This window comes from Gorilla gorilla, chromosome 4 (genome assembly GCF_029281585.2).
Source record: "Gorilla gorilla gorilla isolate KB3781 chromosome 4, NHGRI_mGorGor1-v2.1_pri, whole genome shotgun sequence".
Lineage (NCBI taxonomy): Eukaryota > Metazoa > Chordata > Mammalia > Primates > Hominidae > Gorilla > Gorilla gorilla.
In genome coordinates, this window is record NC_073228.2 from 142,071,492 (window position 1) to 142,088,515 (window position 17,024).

Genomic DNA, 17,024 nt, shown 5'->3' on the forward strand with positions numbered 1-17,024 from the left:
TGCCCGTTCCCGTCGCCATCTTGGCCCCGAAGTCTCCAACCCTGAGGAGAGACGGTCTGGTAGGGCCGAAACCCTGGAATTCTGGGAAATAGTGTACCGGCGTTGGTTCGCGGTGCCTCCTGGGAAATGTCGTTTTTCCCCTTGAGACAAAGCAAGCACCCTAAACCAGTTATCCTGTGCACTCCTGTTAAGATTGTTGCTAAGGAAGGACAGGAGTTGGCGGCTGAAGCCTCAAGATTTCCTTTAGGCTTCTTAGGTAAGAAATCTCTAAGGTTCAAGGAGAAAGGTTAAGTTGGAAGAATCCCAGGCAAAATAACTGCGAATCCACGACAGTTGGTAACCCGGACCCACATTAGATCTGAGAGGTCAAGCGGAAGCGAACGACTGGAATTCCAGTCAGGCCCGCCCCCTTTCCTTACGCGGATTGGTAGCTGCAGGCTTCCCTATCTGATTGGCCGAACGAACGCAGCGCGTAATTTAAAATATTGTATCTGTAACAAAGCTGCACCTCGTGGGCGGAGTTGTGCTCTGCGGCTGCGAAAGTCCAGCTTCGGCGGCTAGGTGTGAGTGAGCCAGTACCCCAGGAGGAGCAAGTGGCACGTCTTCGGGTGAGTGTGCGGCTGTGCTGGAGCCCGGGTTACCAGCTCTTGCCCGCGCGGAATAGGCTTTAAGAAATCCGAGCTGCAGCCATCTGTTTTTCTCTTAATGCTGCATCTCTGTTCTCACGGTGGTCCTTGGGGTGAGGTTAGAGAAGGAGCCGAGGGATCCTGACACCACCTCCACAGCACCGGCGGGCGAGGTGCCCTACTTTAGGCGTAGCCTTCTGCTTTTGGAGTCAGATTTCTGTGGACTTCTGTTCGCGTTCAGAAATGCCGCCTCAAACTTCTCTCAATTGTTCATTAAGTGAACTTCTCTCATTCCCTTCCCCTTTGCCGATAATTGGAGGGGAAAAGAAGTAGGAAGCGGGACCCGGTGTCCTGGGGCAAGGGACTTATTACCTAAAATTCGCGGCCCCTTCTGTCCCTAAAGGTTCTTCTCCTTGCCCACTTTTTGGTCTCTTTTTAGACCTAGGCTGCCCCTGCCGTCATGTCGCAAGGGATCCTTTCTCCGCCAGCGGGCTTGCTGTCCGATGACGATGTCGTAGTTTCTCCCATGTTTGAGTCCACAGCTGCAGATTTGGGGTCTGTGGTACGCAAGAACCTGCTATCAGACTGCTCTGTCGTCTCTACCTCCCTAGAGGACAAGCAGCAGGTAAAGGAACTGGGGAGTGGCTGGGGCGGAAAGTGATATCCTCAGGCCAATAATTGTCCATACAGGGTAGTATGAGGTCAAAGACTAGCAATCCTAAAGGTCTGAGATCAATTCAAAATTAAGGGCATTTAGGACAAAATGGCTATGAAAAGAAAAAAAGAAAAAAAATTATGGGCATGACAAGTAAAAAAAAAATTGAGTTGTGTGTCCAGAAGAACTATTATTTGCATTGCATTAATGAAATACCCTCAAGTGCGTGCTCTTAGTTAATCTTTCAGGGAATAATAGTTATCTCTCTTTGCCTTGAGGCCCAGTTGTGCTAAATAATTTGCACAAGGTCATATAGGCATTATGTAAGTGGAATATATGTTCAGGTTTTAATAGTATCACCATAGCTTCAATTTGTTGTAGGTTTCCTGCTAGGCCAGGGTTTCTCAGTCACAGCATTATTGACATTTGGGGCTAGACAGTTCTTGTAGGGATCTGTCCTGTACATTGTAAGATGTTTAATAGCATTCTTGGCATTTACCCACTAGATGTCAGTAGTGCCTTCCCATTTGTGACAATCAAAAAATGTCTTCAGGCACTTCAGGCATTGCTAAATGGCCCTTGGAGTGGAAATGACCCTGGTTGAGAAACACTGTACTAGGTCCTATGCTAAACATTAACATACATTGTCACCTTTTGTGCTCTTATAGAGTTTCTCTTAGAGACTTATAAAGTTCCATGAGAGCATGGTCCTTGATGATGTCTCTCACTATAGACTATCAGAGCTTCTCAGTTCCTAGGCCGTAGTAGACACTCTAAATATCTGGGGTTTTTTTTGTTTTTTGGGTTTTTTTGTTTGTTTTCGAGATGGAGTCTCGCTCTGTCCCCCAGGCTGGTGTGCAGTGGCACAATCTCTGCTCACTGCAACCTCCGCCTCCCGGGTTCAAGCAGTTCTCCCTGCCTCAGCCTCCTGAGTAGCTGGAATTACAGGCACCCACCACCAAGCCCAGCTAATTTTTGTATTTTTAGTAGAGATGGGGTTTTGCTGTGTTGGCCAGACTGGTCTGGAACTCCTGACCTCAGGTGATCCACCCTCTTTGGCCTCCCAAAGTGCCGGGATTACAGGCGTGAGCCCCTGCACCCGGCCTCTAAGTATCTGTTGAATGAATGACATAGGTGCTATTATTAACCCCATTCTGCAGATGAGGAAACTGAGGCCAAGAATTTCAAGAACTCATAATTCAAGGTCTCATAGTTACTAAGTCATGGAATTGGGACTCAAATTCAAGTGTGTTTGCCTCTGCTTTGCTTTAATATCACATACTAATTTTCATACCAGTCAATAAATTCTAACTCAGATCATCGGTGTGGCAAGCCACGTTTGCAGGATAATGACGAGACAGGGAAGGGTGACAAAGTAGTAAAAATGTCCATGTGGGTTGGAATGATTGTGGAACCAAAGAGTAGCTGCACAGAGACATTTGAGGTGAAATGGGGTAGTGTTATCATAGTTCCTAGAAACTACTGTTTGCCTATTTGCTCGGAGGTAACTGCTGAAATTAATCTGTGGTTCTGGGCTGGAATTTTGCCACAGGTTCCATCTGAGGACAGTATGGAGAAGGTGAAAGTATACTTGAGGGTTAGGCCCTTGTTACCTTCAGAGTTGGAACGACAGGAAGATCAGGTAAGTGTCTGAGAAGGGAGGATTTAAGGTGAAATGATGCAGTACAAAAGATTCCCAGGAATGCCTTCTGTGACAACTGTATTTTCTCCCTTCTCAGGGTTGTGTCCATATTGAGAATGTGGAGACCCTTGTTCTACAAGCACCCAAGGACTCTTTTGCCCTGAAGAGCAATGAGCGGGGAATTGGCCAAGCCACACACAGGTTCACCTTTTCCCAGGTATGGAGGGTACTGGTTTGTGAACAAAGGACCAACATGTAAGGGCAACTTTATTCCCTCTTTAGAGGGAAAGCTTCTCTTCCTGACTGTGAGTTCCTTGTATATGCACACCTACAATTTTGAGGGCCCTAGTTATGTGTTAGTCAATGTGTCAAGTAACATATGTGTATCAGTTCTGAAAAATTCTATTGTTATTATCATTATTTCCTTATTTTCCTCACAAGGATAGTGTGGCTCAATGAATGTAATATTGCTGAAGCCATGTAGCTAGTCACTAGTAGAGTTAGGACCTGAGTCTAGATCCATGTATCTCCAAAGCCCATACTTGTGGGCTGTTATATTGCCCCATTGTGTGTGCAGCATCAGGCCTAGGGCATAGCATTCCTTAAGTGTTTGTTGATTTGGTGGAAAGATGGACTAGCAGAGAGTGCTTGAGTCCTCAGTGTTTAGGGAACAGCCAGCAGCACTGCAGGAAGAAGCTGCTTGAGTGGTCTCCAGAGCCAACCACTCAGGAAGGAATATATCTGCTGGCTCTGCACAGGAGGCAAGTGGGAGATGAAGGAGAGGCCTCTAAAAAACTGGGTCTCTCTCTAGATCTTTGGGCCAGAAGTGGGACAGGCATCCTTCTTCAACCTAACTGTGAAGGAGATGGTAAAGGATGTACTCAAAGGGCAGAACTGGCTCATCTATACATATGGAGTCACTAACTCAGGGAAAACCCACACGATTCAAGGTGAGTAGTAAGCCTTCACGGGATTCCTGATTGGCTGGTAATGGTGTTGTTTTTACCTTTTGAGACTCTGAGTTAAGGGGAGAAGGGCACTTGCCTCAGCTGTCCATCTTTCATATGCCTCCAGGTACCATCAAGGATGGAGGGATTCTCCCCCGGTCCCTGGCGCTGATCTTCAATAGCCTCCAAGGCCAACTTCATCCAACACCTGATCTGAAGCCCTTGCTCTCCAATGAGGTAATCTGGCTAGACAGCAAGCAGATCCAACAGGAGGAAATGAAGAAGCTGTCCCTGCTAAATGGAGGCCTCCAAGAGGTAAAGCATTGGTATCCATGGCAGTGGGGGTAGGGGGTACAAATCTCGGGCAAGTTTTGTGCTTACCTTCTCCCTGTGCCCCTCCAGGAGGAGCTGTCCACTTCCTTGAAGAGGAGTGTCTACATCGAAAGTCGGATAGGTACCAGCACCAGCTTCGACAGTGGCATTGCTGGGCTCTCTTCTATCAGTCAGTGTACCAGCAGTAGCCAGCTGGATGGTATGTACCGTGACTGGGCTCTGCCAAGAAATAGTAGGAACTCACTCCCTGTTCCTAATAGCTGCCAGGAGTACAGACCAGAGGTTGCAATTTGAGGTCTGCCTTCCAAGGCCCCTGCAGGCCAAAAGAGAGGTGAACTGCTCTAGGTTGATGCCCTATACATTGGCTTCTTCTCCAGAAACAAGTCATCGATGGGCACAGCCAGACACTGCCCCACTACCTGTCCCGGCAAACATTCGCTTCTCCGTCTGGATCTCATTCTTTGAGATCTACAACGAACTGCTTTATGACCTATTAGAACCGCCTAGCCAACAGCGCAAGAGGCAGACTTTGCGGCTATGCGAGGATCAAAATGGCAATCCCTATGTGAAAGGTAAAGGAACATGGGGGAAGCTGGCATGAACCCTGGAGGGCAACTGGGGAGAGACTGGCAAAAGAGTTGGATGTTCCCATCTTACACCCCTCTCCTTTGGCCCCAGATCTCAACTGGATTCATGTGCAAGATGCTGAAGAGGCCTGGAAGCTCCTGAAAGTGGGTCGTAAGAACCAGAGCTTTGCCAGCACCCACCTCAACCAGAACTCCAGCCGCAGGTGAGTAGATTGTAAGAATAAACTCTTCACTGTGTTCCAGGAAACATTAGTCCTCTGCCTGGTCATGGAAAATGTGCAATGACTTTTTGTTTTTCTTAACTTCCAGTCACAGCATCTTCTCAATCAGGATCCTACACCTTCAGGGGGAAGGAGATATAGTCCCCAAGATCAGCGAGTAAGTTTATCCATTTAGAAATTTGGGCTTCTTGGCCATAAATGATAGTTGGGAAAGCATGGAGGAGGTCCTCAGGGGAACTACGTGTTCTCCTTCTTTGGGTACAGAGATTCTTAGTGGGCCGTCCCCTCTCCAGAATTATACAAAGGGCCAGAAGGCTCATAATGTGTGAGGCCCTTATGTCAGATCCTGTGCATCATTCTAGGCTGTCACTCTGTGATCTGGCTGGCTCAGAGCGCTGCAAAGATCAGAAGAGTGGTGAACGGTTGAAGGAAGCAGGAAACATTAACACCTCTCTGCACACCCTGGGCCGCTGTATTGCTGCCCTTCGTCAAAACCAGCAGAACCGGTGAGCTTTTGACTATAATTCCTGGGCTCTGCAATTTGCTAAGAGACTTCCTGGTCACCACTGGGGATGGTGCTAGGATACCCAAAGGGCTGGTGTTCTGCTCACAGCTCTATTATCTCTGATTCTCTGCCAGGTCAAAGCAGAACCTGGTTCCCTTCCGTGACAGCAAGTTGACTCGAGTGTTCCAAGGTTTCTTCACAGGCCGAGGCCGTTCCTGCATGATTGTCAATGTGAATCCCTGTGCATCTACCTATGATGAAACTCTTCATGTGGCCAAGTTCTCAGCCATTGCTAGCCAGGTGAGAAGCTAGATGGGTGTGCGCGCTTGGAACTGGTAACTCTAAGAAAGCTCCTAGGGACTACTTATGGAGTCAAGTAAGATATTTTTTTTCCCTCTAGCTTGTGCATGCCCCACCTATGCAACTGGGATTCCCATCCCTGCACTCGTTCATCAAGGAACATAGTCTTCAGGTATCCCCCAGCTTAGAGAAAGGGGCTAAGGCAGACACAGGCCTTGATGATGATATTGAAAATGAAGCTGACATCTCCATGTATGGCAAAGAGGTGAGAATACAAGAAAGCTTTAGTGTAGCAGCTTAGTAGCTACACATTTTTCCATGGTGCCTTCCAGGTGGGCTTGTGCCTTTTGAGGGCATGAGCATCCGATGACCTCTGACATGTGTGTCTCTCCTAGGAGCTCCTACAAGTTGTGGAAGCCATGAAGACACTGCTTTTGAAGGAACGACAGGAAAAGCTACAGCTGGAGATGCATCTCCGAGATGAAATTTGCAATGAGATGGTAGAACAGATGCAACAGCGGGAACAGTGGTGCAGGTACTAGCTGAGTGACCCCTCTTGCTCTGTCACCTGGGACAGAGGGTGGGAAGTAAGGAGTTAGGTGAAGTTGTGCCTCAAGATCTGTTCCCCAGGTTCACTCCTCAGAACCTTCACTTACCTCTCTTTTCTCCTCTGTTTCTGACAGTGAACATTTGGACACCCAAAAGGAACTATTGGAGGAAATGTATGAAGAAAAACTAAATATCCTCAAGGAGTCACTGACAAGTTTTTACCAAGAAGAGATTCAGGTGAGTTGCCCTGAGCCAGCTCCAATTAGCTGCTCAGATTTCCATCACTAGCTTGCCTGAAGTAAAGAGATTTTGTAAACTACTCCAGTAAGGGCAGGAATATATAACTCCCTTTTCTCTATTCCCCATAGTGCTTTGGGTTCAGTCTATGTTTGGTGAATTGATTAAGGGTTTAGTTGGCCAGGAAATCGTATTAAGTGCTAACAACAGGTTTTCAAGGGATCAGTGTCACAAGTGCTTTGTTTGTTCAGTCATCTGTCTTAGCAATATTTTTCTGGCTCTGCAAAGAATTGTGCTCTCTGCTTCCCTCTTAGGAGCGGGATGAAAAGATTGAAGAGCTAGAAGCTCTCTTGCAGGAAGCCAGACAACAACCAGTGGCCCATCAGCAATCAGGGTCTGAATTGGCCCTACGGCGGTCACAAAGGTTGGCAGCTTCTGCCTCCACCCAGCAGCTTCAGGAGGTTAAAGCTAAATTACAGCAGTGCAAAGCAGAGCTAAACTCCACCACTGAAGGTGAGGAAAGAGACAGGCAGGAAACATAACAGTGGTTCAGGGAAGAGCTGTTACTTAAACCCAGGCCTTCTAACTCCTGCTCTAACATAATTTCCTAAACTGCAAGCTACATCCCCCTGACATTTCAATCTAGGATACACATAGCCTCACTTTTTATATTTGCTGCAAGCTACTGTTAACTCAGTTAAAGAGGTTAGTCCAAGGCTAAAAAAACCCCACATATTTTAAGTTTCCTGTTTCCTTCCGTCAGAGTTGCATAAGTATCAGAAAATGTTAGAACCACCACCCTCAGCCAAGCCCTTCACCATTGATGTGGACAAGAAGTTAGAAGAGGGCCAGAAGGTAATTACCATTCTCTGTTTACCAAACTCTTACCTAAGGCAATTTCCCACATCCAACACTCTATCACTGGTTCATGTGAAGACAAGATGTTTTTTGTGCACAGTTCTGGAGAGTGGCTATTTCACTCAGCTGACTAGCCTTTCTAATTTTACTTCTCTTCAAATGGCTACCTGACCCCTCCAGATCATTATCCTGGTTGCTCTTGGCCACAATATGATTCCTACTTCCCCTTTTTCAGAATATAAGGCTGTTGCGGACAGAGCTTCAGAAACTTGGTGAGTCTCTCCAATCAGCAGAGAGAGCTTGTTGCCACAGCACTGGGGCAGGAAAACTTCGTCAAGCCTTGACCACTTGTGATGACATCTTAATCAAACAGGTTAGGGCAAACTATATACCCACTTCTGTCCTACCAGCCCACTCCAGTGTATATGTGAGAAAGGAAAGAGGACCAGAAGAAAAAGGTAAAGATTTTTAGGCTGAATTTATAGTGAGAGCAGTATATTTGCAAAATAAAAATAACTATTCTTTGTTAAGCATTTACTAAGTACCAGGCACTGTGCTAAGTAATTTATAGGCATTTTCTGTCACAACCACCTTAGGGAGGTAGTTACTGTCATATTTCATCTAAGATGCTACTGATTATAAGAAACCATTATTTTATGTACTACTAAGAAAAAAGTAACAATTTAGATATGACATTTCTCATCAGTAAGATGCATCCTGATTCCAGAGAGATTAAAATGTTAAAATTGTGTATCTTAAACTAAACTCAACATTTAATTTGACATTTAGAGACTGAGGCACTTAGAAATTAAATTTACTCAAGCTCATACTACCTTATGTGTTAGAAGATGTCCTATTCAGCACTGCTTATGTTTTGTTCTCAGAAAATGTCCCCTTATTCAGTTATAAGCTCCGACCTTAAAGAGTTTTAATCTTTGAAGAAACAGTTGTTAGTAACTAGTAATGGACGGTATGTATTACCCTTAGCCCTCTCGTTTCTCTAATATACCAGACAAAAGTGTTTTCTATAACTTTATTGATCTTCCTTAGGACCAGACTCTGGCTGAACTGCAGAACAACATGGTGCTAGTGAAACTGGACCTTCGGAAGAAGGCAGCATGTATTGCTGAGCAGTATCATACTGTGTTGAAACTCCAAGGCCAGGTTTCTGCCAAAAAGCGCCTTGGTACCAACCAGGAAAATCAGCAACCAAACCAACAACCACCAGGGAAGAAACCATTCCTTCGAAATTTACTTCCCCGAACACCAACCTGCCAAAGCTCAACAGACTGCAGCCCTTATGCCCGGATCCTACGCTCACGGCGCTCCCCTTTACTCAAATCTGGGCCTTTTGGCAAAAAGTACTAAGTCTGTGGGGAAAGAGAAGAGCAGTCATGGCCCTGAGGTGGGTCAGCTACTCTCCTGAAGAAATAGGTCTCTTTTATGCTTTACTATATATCAGGAATTATATCCAGGATGCAATACTCAGACACTAGCTTTTTTCCCACTTTTGTATTATAACCACCTATGTAATCTCATGTTGTTGTTTTTTTTATTTACTTATATGATTTCTATGCACACAAAAACAGTTATATTAAAGATATTATTGTTCACATTTTTTATTGAATTCCAAATGTAGCAAAATCATTAAAACAAATTATAAAAGGGACAGAAAAATTAAGAATCAAACATCATTCTGGACCATGGGAACCTTGAAAAGACATGGCAGTGGAGACCAGTAACTAGTATACAGCTTGCCTGAGAAGGCTTAGTGACAAATGAATTCAAGTCGTATTAGATATTCTAAACCTTCCTTAATATAAGATGAAGTGTCATATGTTAGGAGGTAAAAAGGTAACACAAAATTCTGGGAATAAGAATAAAGTCTGGACCCTGAGCTCAGAATGATCCATAGCATCTACTGTGCAAATATATTACAGCAGACATTATAGCATATTACCTCCTGCTGTACACACATGCACAGGCCTGAAACTCTCCAAGAGCACCATAAGAATGATTCCCTTTACCTCATCTAGATAAAGGCTAAAAAAAATGTATTCTGTTGCAGATGGGAGGGAAAAAAATAGACAATTACATTGAAAATTTATTAAAACAGACCAGCTTGAAGTGAGTTTATTCTTGTCTGTATAATCACAAATGTTATTTCCAAATGTCCGTAAAATTATCTATAATCCTATCTCCTTGCTTGCTTTGGTAGGAGTATAGCTAACAATATAGCCATCTTTTGCCCTCAGTAAGGGCTATCAGCAGTTCCAAGCTCTGTGAGATTATTTTTGCCCTTCTTTTATTCAACTCTAGTAAGTTACTTCCAATTTGAAAGCTTTAGAAGACCCCCTCAAAACTGTTTTGGAAGATTGTCTCCCTAGAGAGTAAGAACAAATGGATAGCTCTATTCCATTTAAACCTAATCTCTGACATCAGAATAGGGATCATGCTCAGCAAATCCAAGAGCAAGGTCATTTGTATCCATTGCTCTGACTTCTTCCTAGGGTACTCAGTGCCCTACTGCCAGCTCAGGGTAGAGTGGCAGACTTTCCTCCTTTCTTTCACTCTCAGCAGCATTGAAACTTTGTTCCTGTAGCATTGCCTGTGCTAAAGTGCTATAAAAGGGATTTTCTTTTTCTTGGGGGCCAAAAAAAAAAAAAAAGCATTCAGGGAAGAAGGCCAAGATCTATAGCCACTCTTTGGACATAAGTGAGACAGAAGTACTTCTAACTGGCAAGATAATGTCTGTTCCTGCCAGGATTCTGTCAGTTGGCCTCTGAAGGTAATTATACAAGCTGTCCCTATGGAGCTGTTGCCATCTGTAGAAACAAGAAGAGCTGAGGTCCTTGGAACAGACGTGCTGTTCTTTACATGGAGGTAAGGCTTAATTAAGATGGGTCTAACAATGTGCTGGCTTGAGAGTAGCCAACTATGGCGTGACAGAAGACAAGTTGAGTGGAGAAACTCTGCGTGTGGGGGTATTGTTAGCAGAGAGTGAAGCGGGTAGGAAAAAAGGAGCAGGCACCTCGGTGGTAGGAGTCTCGCCCTGGTTCCGAAGCTGTAGGATTTGCCGGAGTAAGGCCTTACCTTCTTCCCGGGTCTGCAACAAAGTCAGGGAAATGTTTCAAAACATGTCCAAAGCTAGTCTCGAAAACAAGTTATTAAGATGCTGTTAAACAAGTTCCACAGATCAAGGAGGCGGTAGGCTTGCTTTTTTTTTTTTTTTTGAGATGGAGTCTCACTGTGTCACCCAGGCTACAGTGCAGTGGTGTGATCAAGGCTCACTGCAGCCTCGACCTCCCAGGCTCAAGTGATCCTCTCACCTCAGCCTCCTGAGTAGCTGGGACCACAGGCATGCACCATCAAACCTGGCAAAATTTATTTTTTGTAGAAACAAGCTCTCCCTTTTTTGTCCAGGCTGGTCTTGAACTCCTGGACACAAGCGATCCTCCTGCCTCAGCCTCCCAAAGTGTTGGGATTATAGGTGTGAGCCGCTCGCCTGGCCAAGGTAGGCTTTCCACTTAAGTATCTTATGTTCTAGCCTAAAATGGAAACCTTTTATTAAAGAACTGATACTCACATCATTAAATGCACAACACTTTTGTGCACAAGTTGAAGCTTCATCCCACAGTTTGCACTTAAAATAGTACTGGGCCAGATAGCGAAAGGCAGTGCTTTCCTCCAAGTGTTCTACTATTTCCTAGAAAGGGAAAGCAAAATGACTGAGGTGACAGTAATAATATCAACAGTACAATTCTCATGGTATGATACATACCCCACAGGAATAGATATCTTGGATATATTTGATGTAACACTGGGCAGCCTGTTCTGACTCAGTCAACTGTTCATGAAGCCTACAAAAGAAACTGATCTTTAAGTACCAATGATATCCCAAAGCAACTTAGTGACAAAAAATGTAAAAGTACATAAGACCAAAAAAAAAACAATACATAGGTAAGTATGAATTTTGACATAAATGACACTCTTGGAACTAGAATAGTATTAGATGTGATAGTTACTGTTATCAAAGCTTAGAAACATTACTCTGCTAATGATGGAAGGAGAGTCAGTAAATATTAATATCTAAGCTAGATAATCCATCCTTGCAAAAATTATCTAGTAATACCCAGAGTAAAGTGGCTCATGCCTGTAATCCCAGCACTTTGGGAGGCCAAGGAGGGCAGATCACTTAAGGTCAGGAGTTTGAGACCAGCATGGCCAACAAGGTGAAACCTCATCTCTACTAAAAGTAGAAAAATTAGCCGGGCGTTGTGACACATGCCTGTAATCCCACCTACTCAGGAAGCTGGAGCAGGAGAATTACTTTAACTCGGGAGGTGGAGGTTGCAGCGAGCCAAGATCATACCACTACACTCCAGCCTGGGCCACAGAGTGAGACTCAGACTCAAAAAAAAAAAAAAAAAAAAAAAGCTGGGCAAGGTGGCTCACACCTGTAATCCCAGCACTTTGGGAGGCCAAGGCGGGTGGGTCATCAGAGATCAGGAGTTCAAGACCAGCCTGGCCAACATGGCAAAACTCTGTCTCTACTGAAAAATACAAAAACTAGCCAGGTGTGGTGGCAAGCGCCTGTAATCCCAGCTACTCGGGAGACTGAGGCAGGAGAATCATTTGAACCCAGGAGGCAGAGGTTGCACTCTAGCCTCCGTGACAGAGCAAGACTCCGTCTCAAAAAAAAAAAAGATAACAAGTGGCCAGGCATGGTGGCATAGGGCCATAATCCTAGCTACTCTCTAATCTGGCTGAGACCAATGACTTCAAGACCAACCTGGTCATCACAGCAAGATCCTATCTATAAATTACAAAAAAAAAAAAAAAAAAGATACCAAGCAACTCAATTTTTTTCCTAAGAATCCAGACAGGAACCTCTTTACATTTAAGAACCTCTTTGCCTACTATTTGAGTTATTCCTAATTTTTCTGGCCCTTAGCAGGAAATTAATACTGAAAGTAGTTTTCCTAGAGTACTCTGACACAAAAATGTTATCCTTTCTTCAAATCAATCTTGATCTCTTGCTTTAATAGGAAAGCAACGGCCCTCCTTCAAGAGAAGTAGCATTCTCTTTTTATTTTTTTATTTTGAGACGGAGTTTTGCTCTTGTTGCCCAGGCTGGAGTGCAATGGCGCGATCTCGGCTCACTGCAACCTCCACCTCCCAGGTCTTGAACTCCTGACCTCAGGTCATCCACCTCCCTCAGCCGCCCAAAGTGCTAGAATTACAGGCATGAGCCACTGCACCTGGCCAGAAGTGGCATTCTCTAGGGACAAGATGGCTACATTCACAAACCAGCATTCACACACCCTGCTACATCCCTACACCCATGTAGAATGATGGGTGGATGGGAGGCTCTAGACCATGCAGGACCCACCATCCCAGAGAAGCCAACAGAAATATCAATAGCATTTCACTCCTTTCACTCACTTTGCCAGTTTCACCAGAGCCATTTTCTCCACATCTCCCACGGCGTAAGCTCTCCAATAACACTGTCAAAAAAATAAACTGGTCATTTTGACCATTGTCCCATGTGCCACAACTAAATCATATGAAGGTTAAGACCCTGCAAGCCTCCCAGAAGTTCAGATTTATAGAATGCAAGACATTTTTACTAGTTCTGATAGGTCTAGGCTACACACTGACATTCCCACTGATGACCTTGGCCCAGCTTTGCTTTCAGACTATGTATCTATAAATATTCAGACTTTCCTATGCACCTAGATCAGAATAAGGGAAAAATTAGAGCACAGATAGCCCAACCTTCATCTAAACAGCAGATTTCCACTCAAATTCTTCAGGACCCAATTTAAGGTACCTTTTTGGCTTCCACTAGTTGATTGAGTTTCTCATAACATTCTCCTAAAGCAACCAGCATGCGAGAATCATTGGGTCTGAGAAAGAAGAACAGGCAGTCTGAGCAAAGACTTTTTACAGAAACTGAAGTTCTCCCTTGAGGAACCAGTACACCACTATTTCAAATCTATGCAACAACTGGTCTTTAACCTGATGCTCCATATAATAGATTACTTTGTGTTCATAATTATACTATTAACCCGTTAGTGAAATATACTAAATGAAAATAACCAAACAGCATTTAGCAACTTTAAACTCAGATCCCCAAGAGTCAAAACCATCCACTGTGATTTGTCAATAGCTATCAAAAGAGGAAAAAAAAGTTATTAGCCCTTCCCATATCAGACGCATTGTCAAGTGACCAGGCTTACCGAAGCTGGTGGGCCCGTCTATAATAATAAAGGCAGTAAAATGGCATCTTAAGGATTTCATAGGTCTGCCCGAGGCCATACCAAGCTCTGTAGTCCCGTTTGTTGACCTCAATGGCATGTCTAAGAAATGGAAAAGACAGGTTGTTAAGAAGGCAGAATCAAGGTTGGCAACTTGCAGGCTTAGAGGCTCCTAACCACAGCAATCTGCTCTACCTCACCACCTCTAGATAATCACCTATAAGCCTGGATAGCAGCAGACGTGTTCTTCATCTCCATGTACTCATGTCCCATCAGTGTCCAGGCACCAAGATACCGAGGATTTAATTTCAGGGCTCTCTGGAAATATAAGGCTGCCTTCTCATGCTGAGAACGTAAACTGTAATAATTGCCTGATTAAAAATCAAACAAAAAAATGAATAATCAGAAAGGTAAAAATAAAAGTCCATTAAAATAGATAGCATTCCACCAAATGGGCGTGAAACCATAACCCATTCCCTCTAAAGTCCTGGCAAAACACCCAAATTGTACAAAAGGAAAATATTCCCTTGGGAAATATATTTCATCTGTCACACATTCCGGTTAAAAAAAAAAAGTATTCTTAAACACTGCAAGTTTTTATTCCTTTTAATATCACCTGGATACAGCATTTATATACACATTCTCTTTCTTTCTTTTTTTCTGAGACAAGGTCTTGCTTTGTCACACAGGCTGGATTGCAGTAGTGTAATCACAGCTCACAGCAGCCTCAACCTCCTGAGCTCAAGCAATCCTCCCACATAAGGCTTTCAAGTAGCTGGGAGCACAGGCACATGCCACCAAGCCGGGGTAATTTTTAAATTTTTTTGTGGAGACAGTCTCCCTATGTTGCCAGGATGGTCTCAAACTCCTGAGCTCAAGCGATCTTCCTGCCTCAGCCTCCCAAAGTGCTGGAATCAAAGGCATGAGCCACCACATCTGGCCTATATACACATTTTCTTAGATTATGCTTTACATCGGTGGTTTTCAAACTATATTCCTTGGAGCCTAGGTTTCTAAAGAGGTACCCAGGCTGGGCACAGTGACTCACGCCTGTAATCCCAGCACTTTGGGAGGCCAAGGTGGACAGATCACCTGAGGTCAGAAGTTTCAGACCAGCCTGGCCAACATGGCAAAACCCTGTCTCTACTAAAAATACAAAAATTAGCCAGGCATGGTGGCGCACGTCTGTAGTCCCAGCTACTCAGGAAGCTGAGGCAGGAGAATCGCTTGAACCTGGGAGGCAGAGGTTGCAATGAGCTGAGATCGTGCCACCGCACTCCAGCTTGGGTAATAGAGCAAAACAACATCTTAAAAAAAAAGGAAAAAAAGAGATATGATTCTGTCTCAAAAAAAAAAAAACCAGGTACCTCAAGGGTTAAAAAGGTAGCATTCTGACCAGGAGTGGTGGATCACGCCTGTAATCCCACCACTTTGGGAGGCTAAGGCGGGCGGATCACCTGAGGTCAGGAGTTCGAGACCAGTCTGACCAATAGGAAGAAACTCGGCCTCTACTAAAAATACAAAATTAGCTGGGCATGGTGGCACATGCCTGTAATCCCAGCTCCTCAGGAGGCTAAGGCAGGAGAATCGCTTGAACCCAGGAGGCAGAGGTTGCGGTGAGCCAAGATCACGCCATTGCACTCCAGCCTGGGCAACAAAAGCAAAACTCCGTCTCCAAAAAAAAAAAAAAGGTAGCGCTCTAAGTTTCCCTCTCACACAAGAATCAAAGCAGTTCTATTCTCATTGGTCTTAAAAAGTGGAAGTGAAAGATTTCAGCTGAAGAAAGTATAAGAGCCATCTGTCTTATATCAACTAGTGAATAAACAAAATGTGGCATATCCAAACATGGAATACTACTCAGCAATAAAAGGAACTACTGATACATGCTGCAATACAGATGAACCTCTAAAGCATGCTAATGGATGGGAGGCTGAGGCGGGAGGATCACTTAAGGTCAGGAGTTCGAGACCAGCATGGGCAACATAGTGAGACCCTGTCTCTAAAAATAAAAAGTATCCAGGTGTGGTGATATATGCCTGTAGTCCCAGCTACTCCAGAGGCTGAGGCAGGAGAAAGGTTGAGCCCAGGAGTTCATGCCACTGCACTCCAGCCTGGTGACAGAGAGAGACCCTGTCTCAAAAAAAAGCTAACTGAAAGAAGCCAGACAATAAGACTAAATATTGCAAGAATCCATTTATATGAAATTCCTGGAATAGGCAAAACTATAAAGAAGCAAAGCAGTGGTTGCTGGGGGATGGGAATGGGACTGACTGCAAATACACACAAGGGAACTTTTTGGGGTGATGGAGTATTCTAAACTGGATTATGGTAATGGTTACAACTGCATAAATTTACAAAAACTCATTGAAATGTAGACTTAACATTTTATGGTATGTAAATTATACCTCAATAAAACTATGTGTTTTTTTGGTGTCTTTTTTTTGTTTTGAGACGGAGTTTCGCTCGTCGCCCAGGCTGGAGTGCAATGGTACGACCTTGGCTCGCTGCACCCTCCGCCTCCCGGATTCTAGCGATTCTCCTGCCTCAGTCTCCTGAGTAGCTGGGATTACAGGTATCCGCCACCACGCCCGGCTAATTTTCATATTTTCAGTAGTGACAGGGTTTCACCATGTTGGCCAGGCTGGTCTCAAACTCCTGAGCTCAGGTGATCCACCCGCCCAGGCTGGTCTTGAACTCCTGGGCTCAAGTAATCCTCCTGCCTCAGCCTCCCAAAGTGCTGAGCCCTTGCACTGGCCTAAGCTATATTTTTTTAAAAAAGAATGAAGAGCTACACCAAGACTAAGAAGGATTTTCATGAAATACTGTTCAATGAGAAAACCAAAATGCAGAGTATGTATATAATATCCTATTTTTGTAAAGCAAGCAGCCCATTAAACCTTGCATATGTATATATATATACATATTCCTTTTAATGTGGCATGAGAACATGTTAACACAAGTAACTTAAAGGGGGAAAGGTACAGCAAGCAAAAGAAACCCTGCACCTTAAAAAATCTCCTTTATGGGCCAGGCACAGTGGCTCACATTTTATTATTCTCCTTTTACAGATGAAGGAACTAAAGCACAGAAGGTTAGGTAACTTGTCCAAGATTACACAGCTAGTTAGTATCTAAACCAGAATTTAAATTTGGGCAACCTGGCTCAGAGTCCAAAGCTTAACTATGCTATACTGCAGTATACATATATGTAAAATATATATATATAAATATATAATATATATTATATATAAAAATATATAATATATATTTTATATATATATAAAAAATAAAATGCTGCCGCTCAA

The 17,024-nt window shown here is 44.0% G+C and overlaps 3 protein-coding genes across 12 annotated transcripts in view; 1 reads left to right on the forward strand and 2 right to left on the reverse strand.

Moving 5' to 3' along the window:
* BRD8 (bromodomain containing 8) overlaps positions 1–143 on the reverse strand; it is a 38,116-nt gene extending 37,973 nt beyond the window's left edge. For all 10 annotated transcript variants that reach the window (XM_063706802.1, XM_055389126.2, XM_055389125.2 and 7 more), the window contains exon 1: positions 1–143. In XM_063706802.1, coding sequence (XP_063562872.1) covers positions 1–19 — 19 coding nt within the window. In that variant the 5' untranslated portion in view covers positions 20–143.
* Positions 49–9,087, forward strand: KIF20A (kinesin family member 20A). The gene is made up of 19 exons (XM_004042576.5): positions 49–608; positions 1,066–1,251; positions 2,834–2,923; positions 3,021–3,140; positions 3,735–3,873; positions 3,998–4,185; positions 4,273–4,402; positions 4,581–4,775; positions 4,882–4,993; positions 5,100–5,168; positions 5,374–5,517; positions 5,651–5,816; positions 5,917–6,081; positions 6,212–6,351; positions 6,500–6,602; positions 6,917–7,115; positions 7,366–7,457; positions 7,696–7,833; positions 8,511–9,087. Exons 2-19 carry the CDS (start codon positions 1,087–1,089, stop codon positions 8,826–8,828), a joined length of 2,673 nt encoding a protein of 890 aa, XP_004042624.1. The 5' UTR covers positions 49–608; positions 1,066–1,086; the 3' UTR covers positions 8,829–9,087.
* CDC23 (cell division cycle 23) overlaps positions 9,064–17,024 on the reverse strand; it is a 25,548-nt gene continuing 17,587 nt past the window's right edge. The window contains exons 10-16 of the mRNA XM_019027328.4: positions 13,938–14,091; positions 13,703–13,822; positions 13,294–13,369; positions 12,906–12,967; positions 11,242–11,320; positions 11,047–11,166; positions 9,064–10,566 (exon numbers count right to left, since the gene is read on the reverse strand). Coding sequence (XP_018882873.1) covers positions 10,396–10,566; positions 11,047–11,166; positions 11,242–11,320; positions 12,906–12,967; positions 13,294–13,369; positions 13,703–13,822; positions 13,938–14,091 — 782 coding nt within the window. The 3' untranslated portion in view covers positions 9,064–10,395. The remainder of the gene's footprint in view (positions 10,567–11,046; positions 11,167–11,241; positions 11,321–12,905; positions 12,968–13,293; positions 13,370–13,702; positions 13,823–13,937; positions 14,092–17,024) is intronic.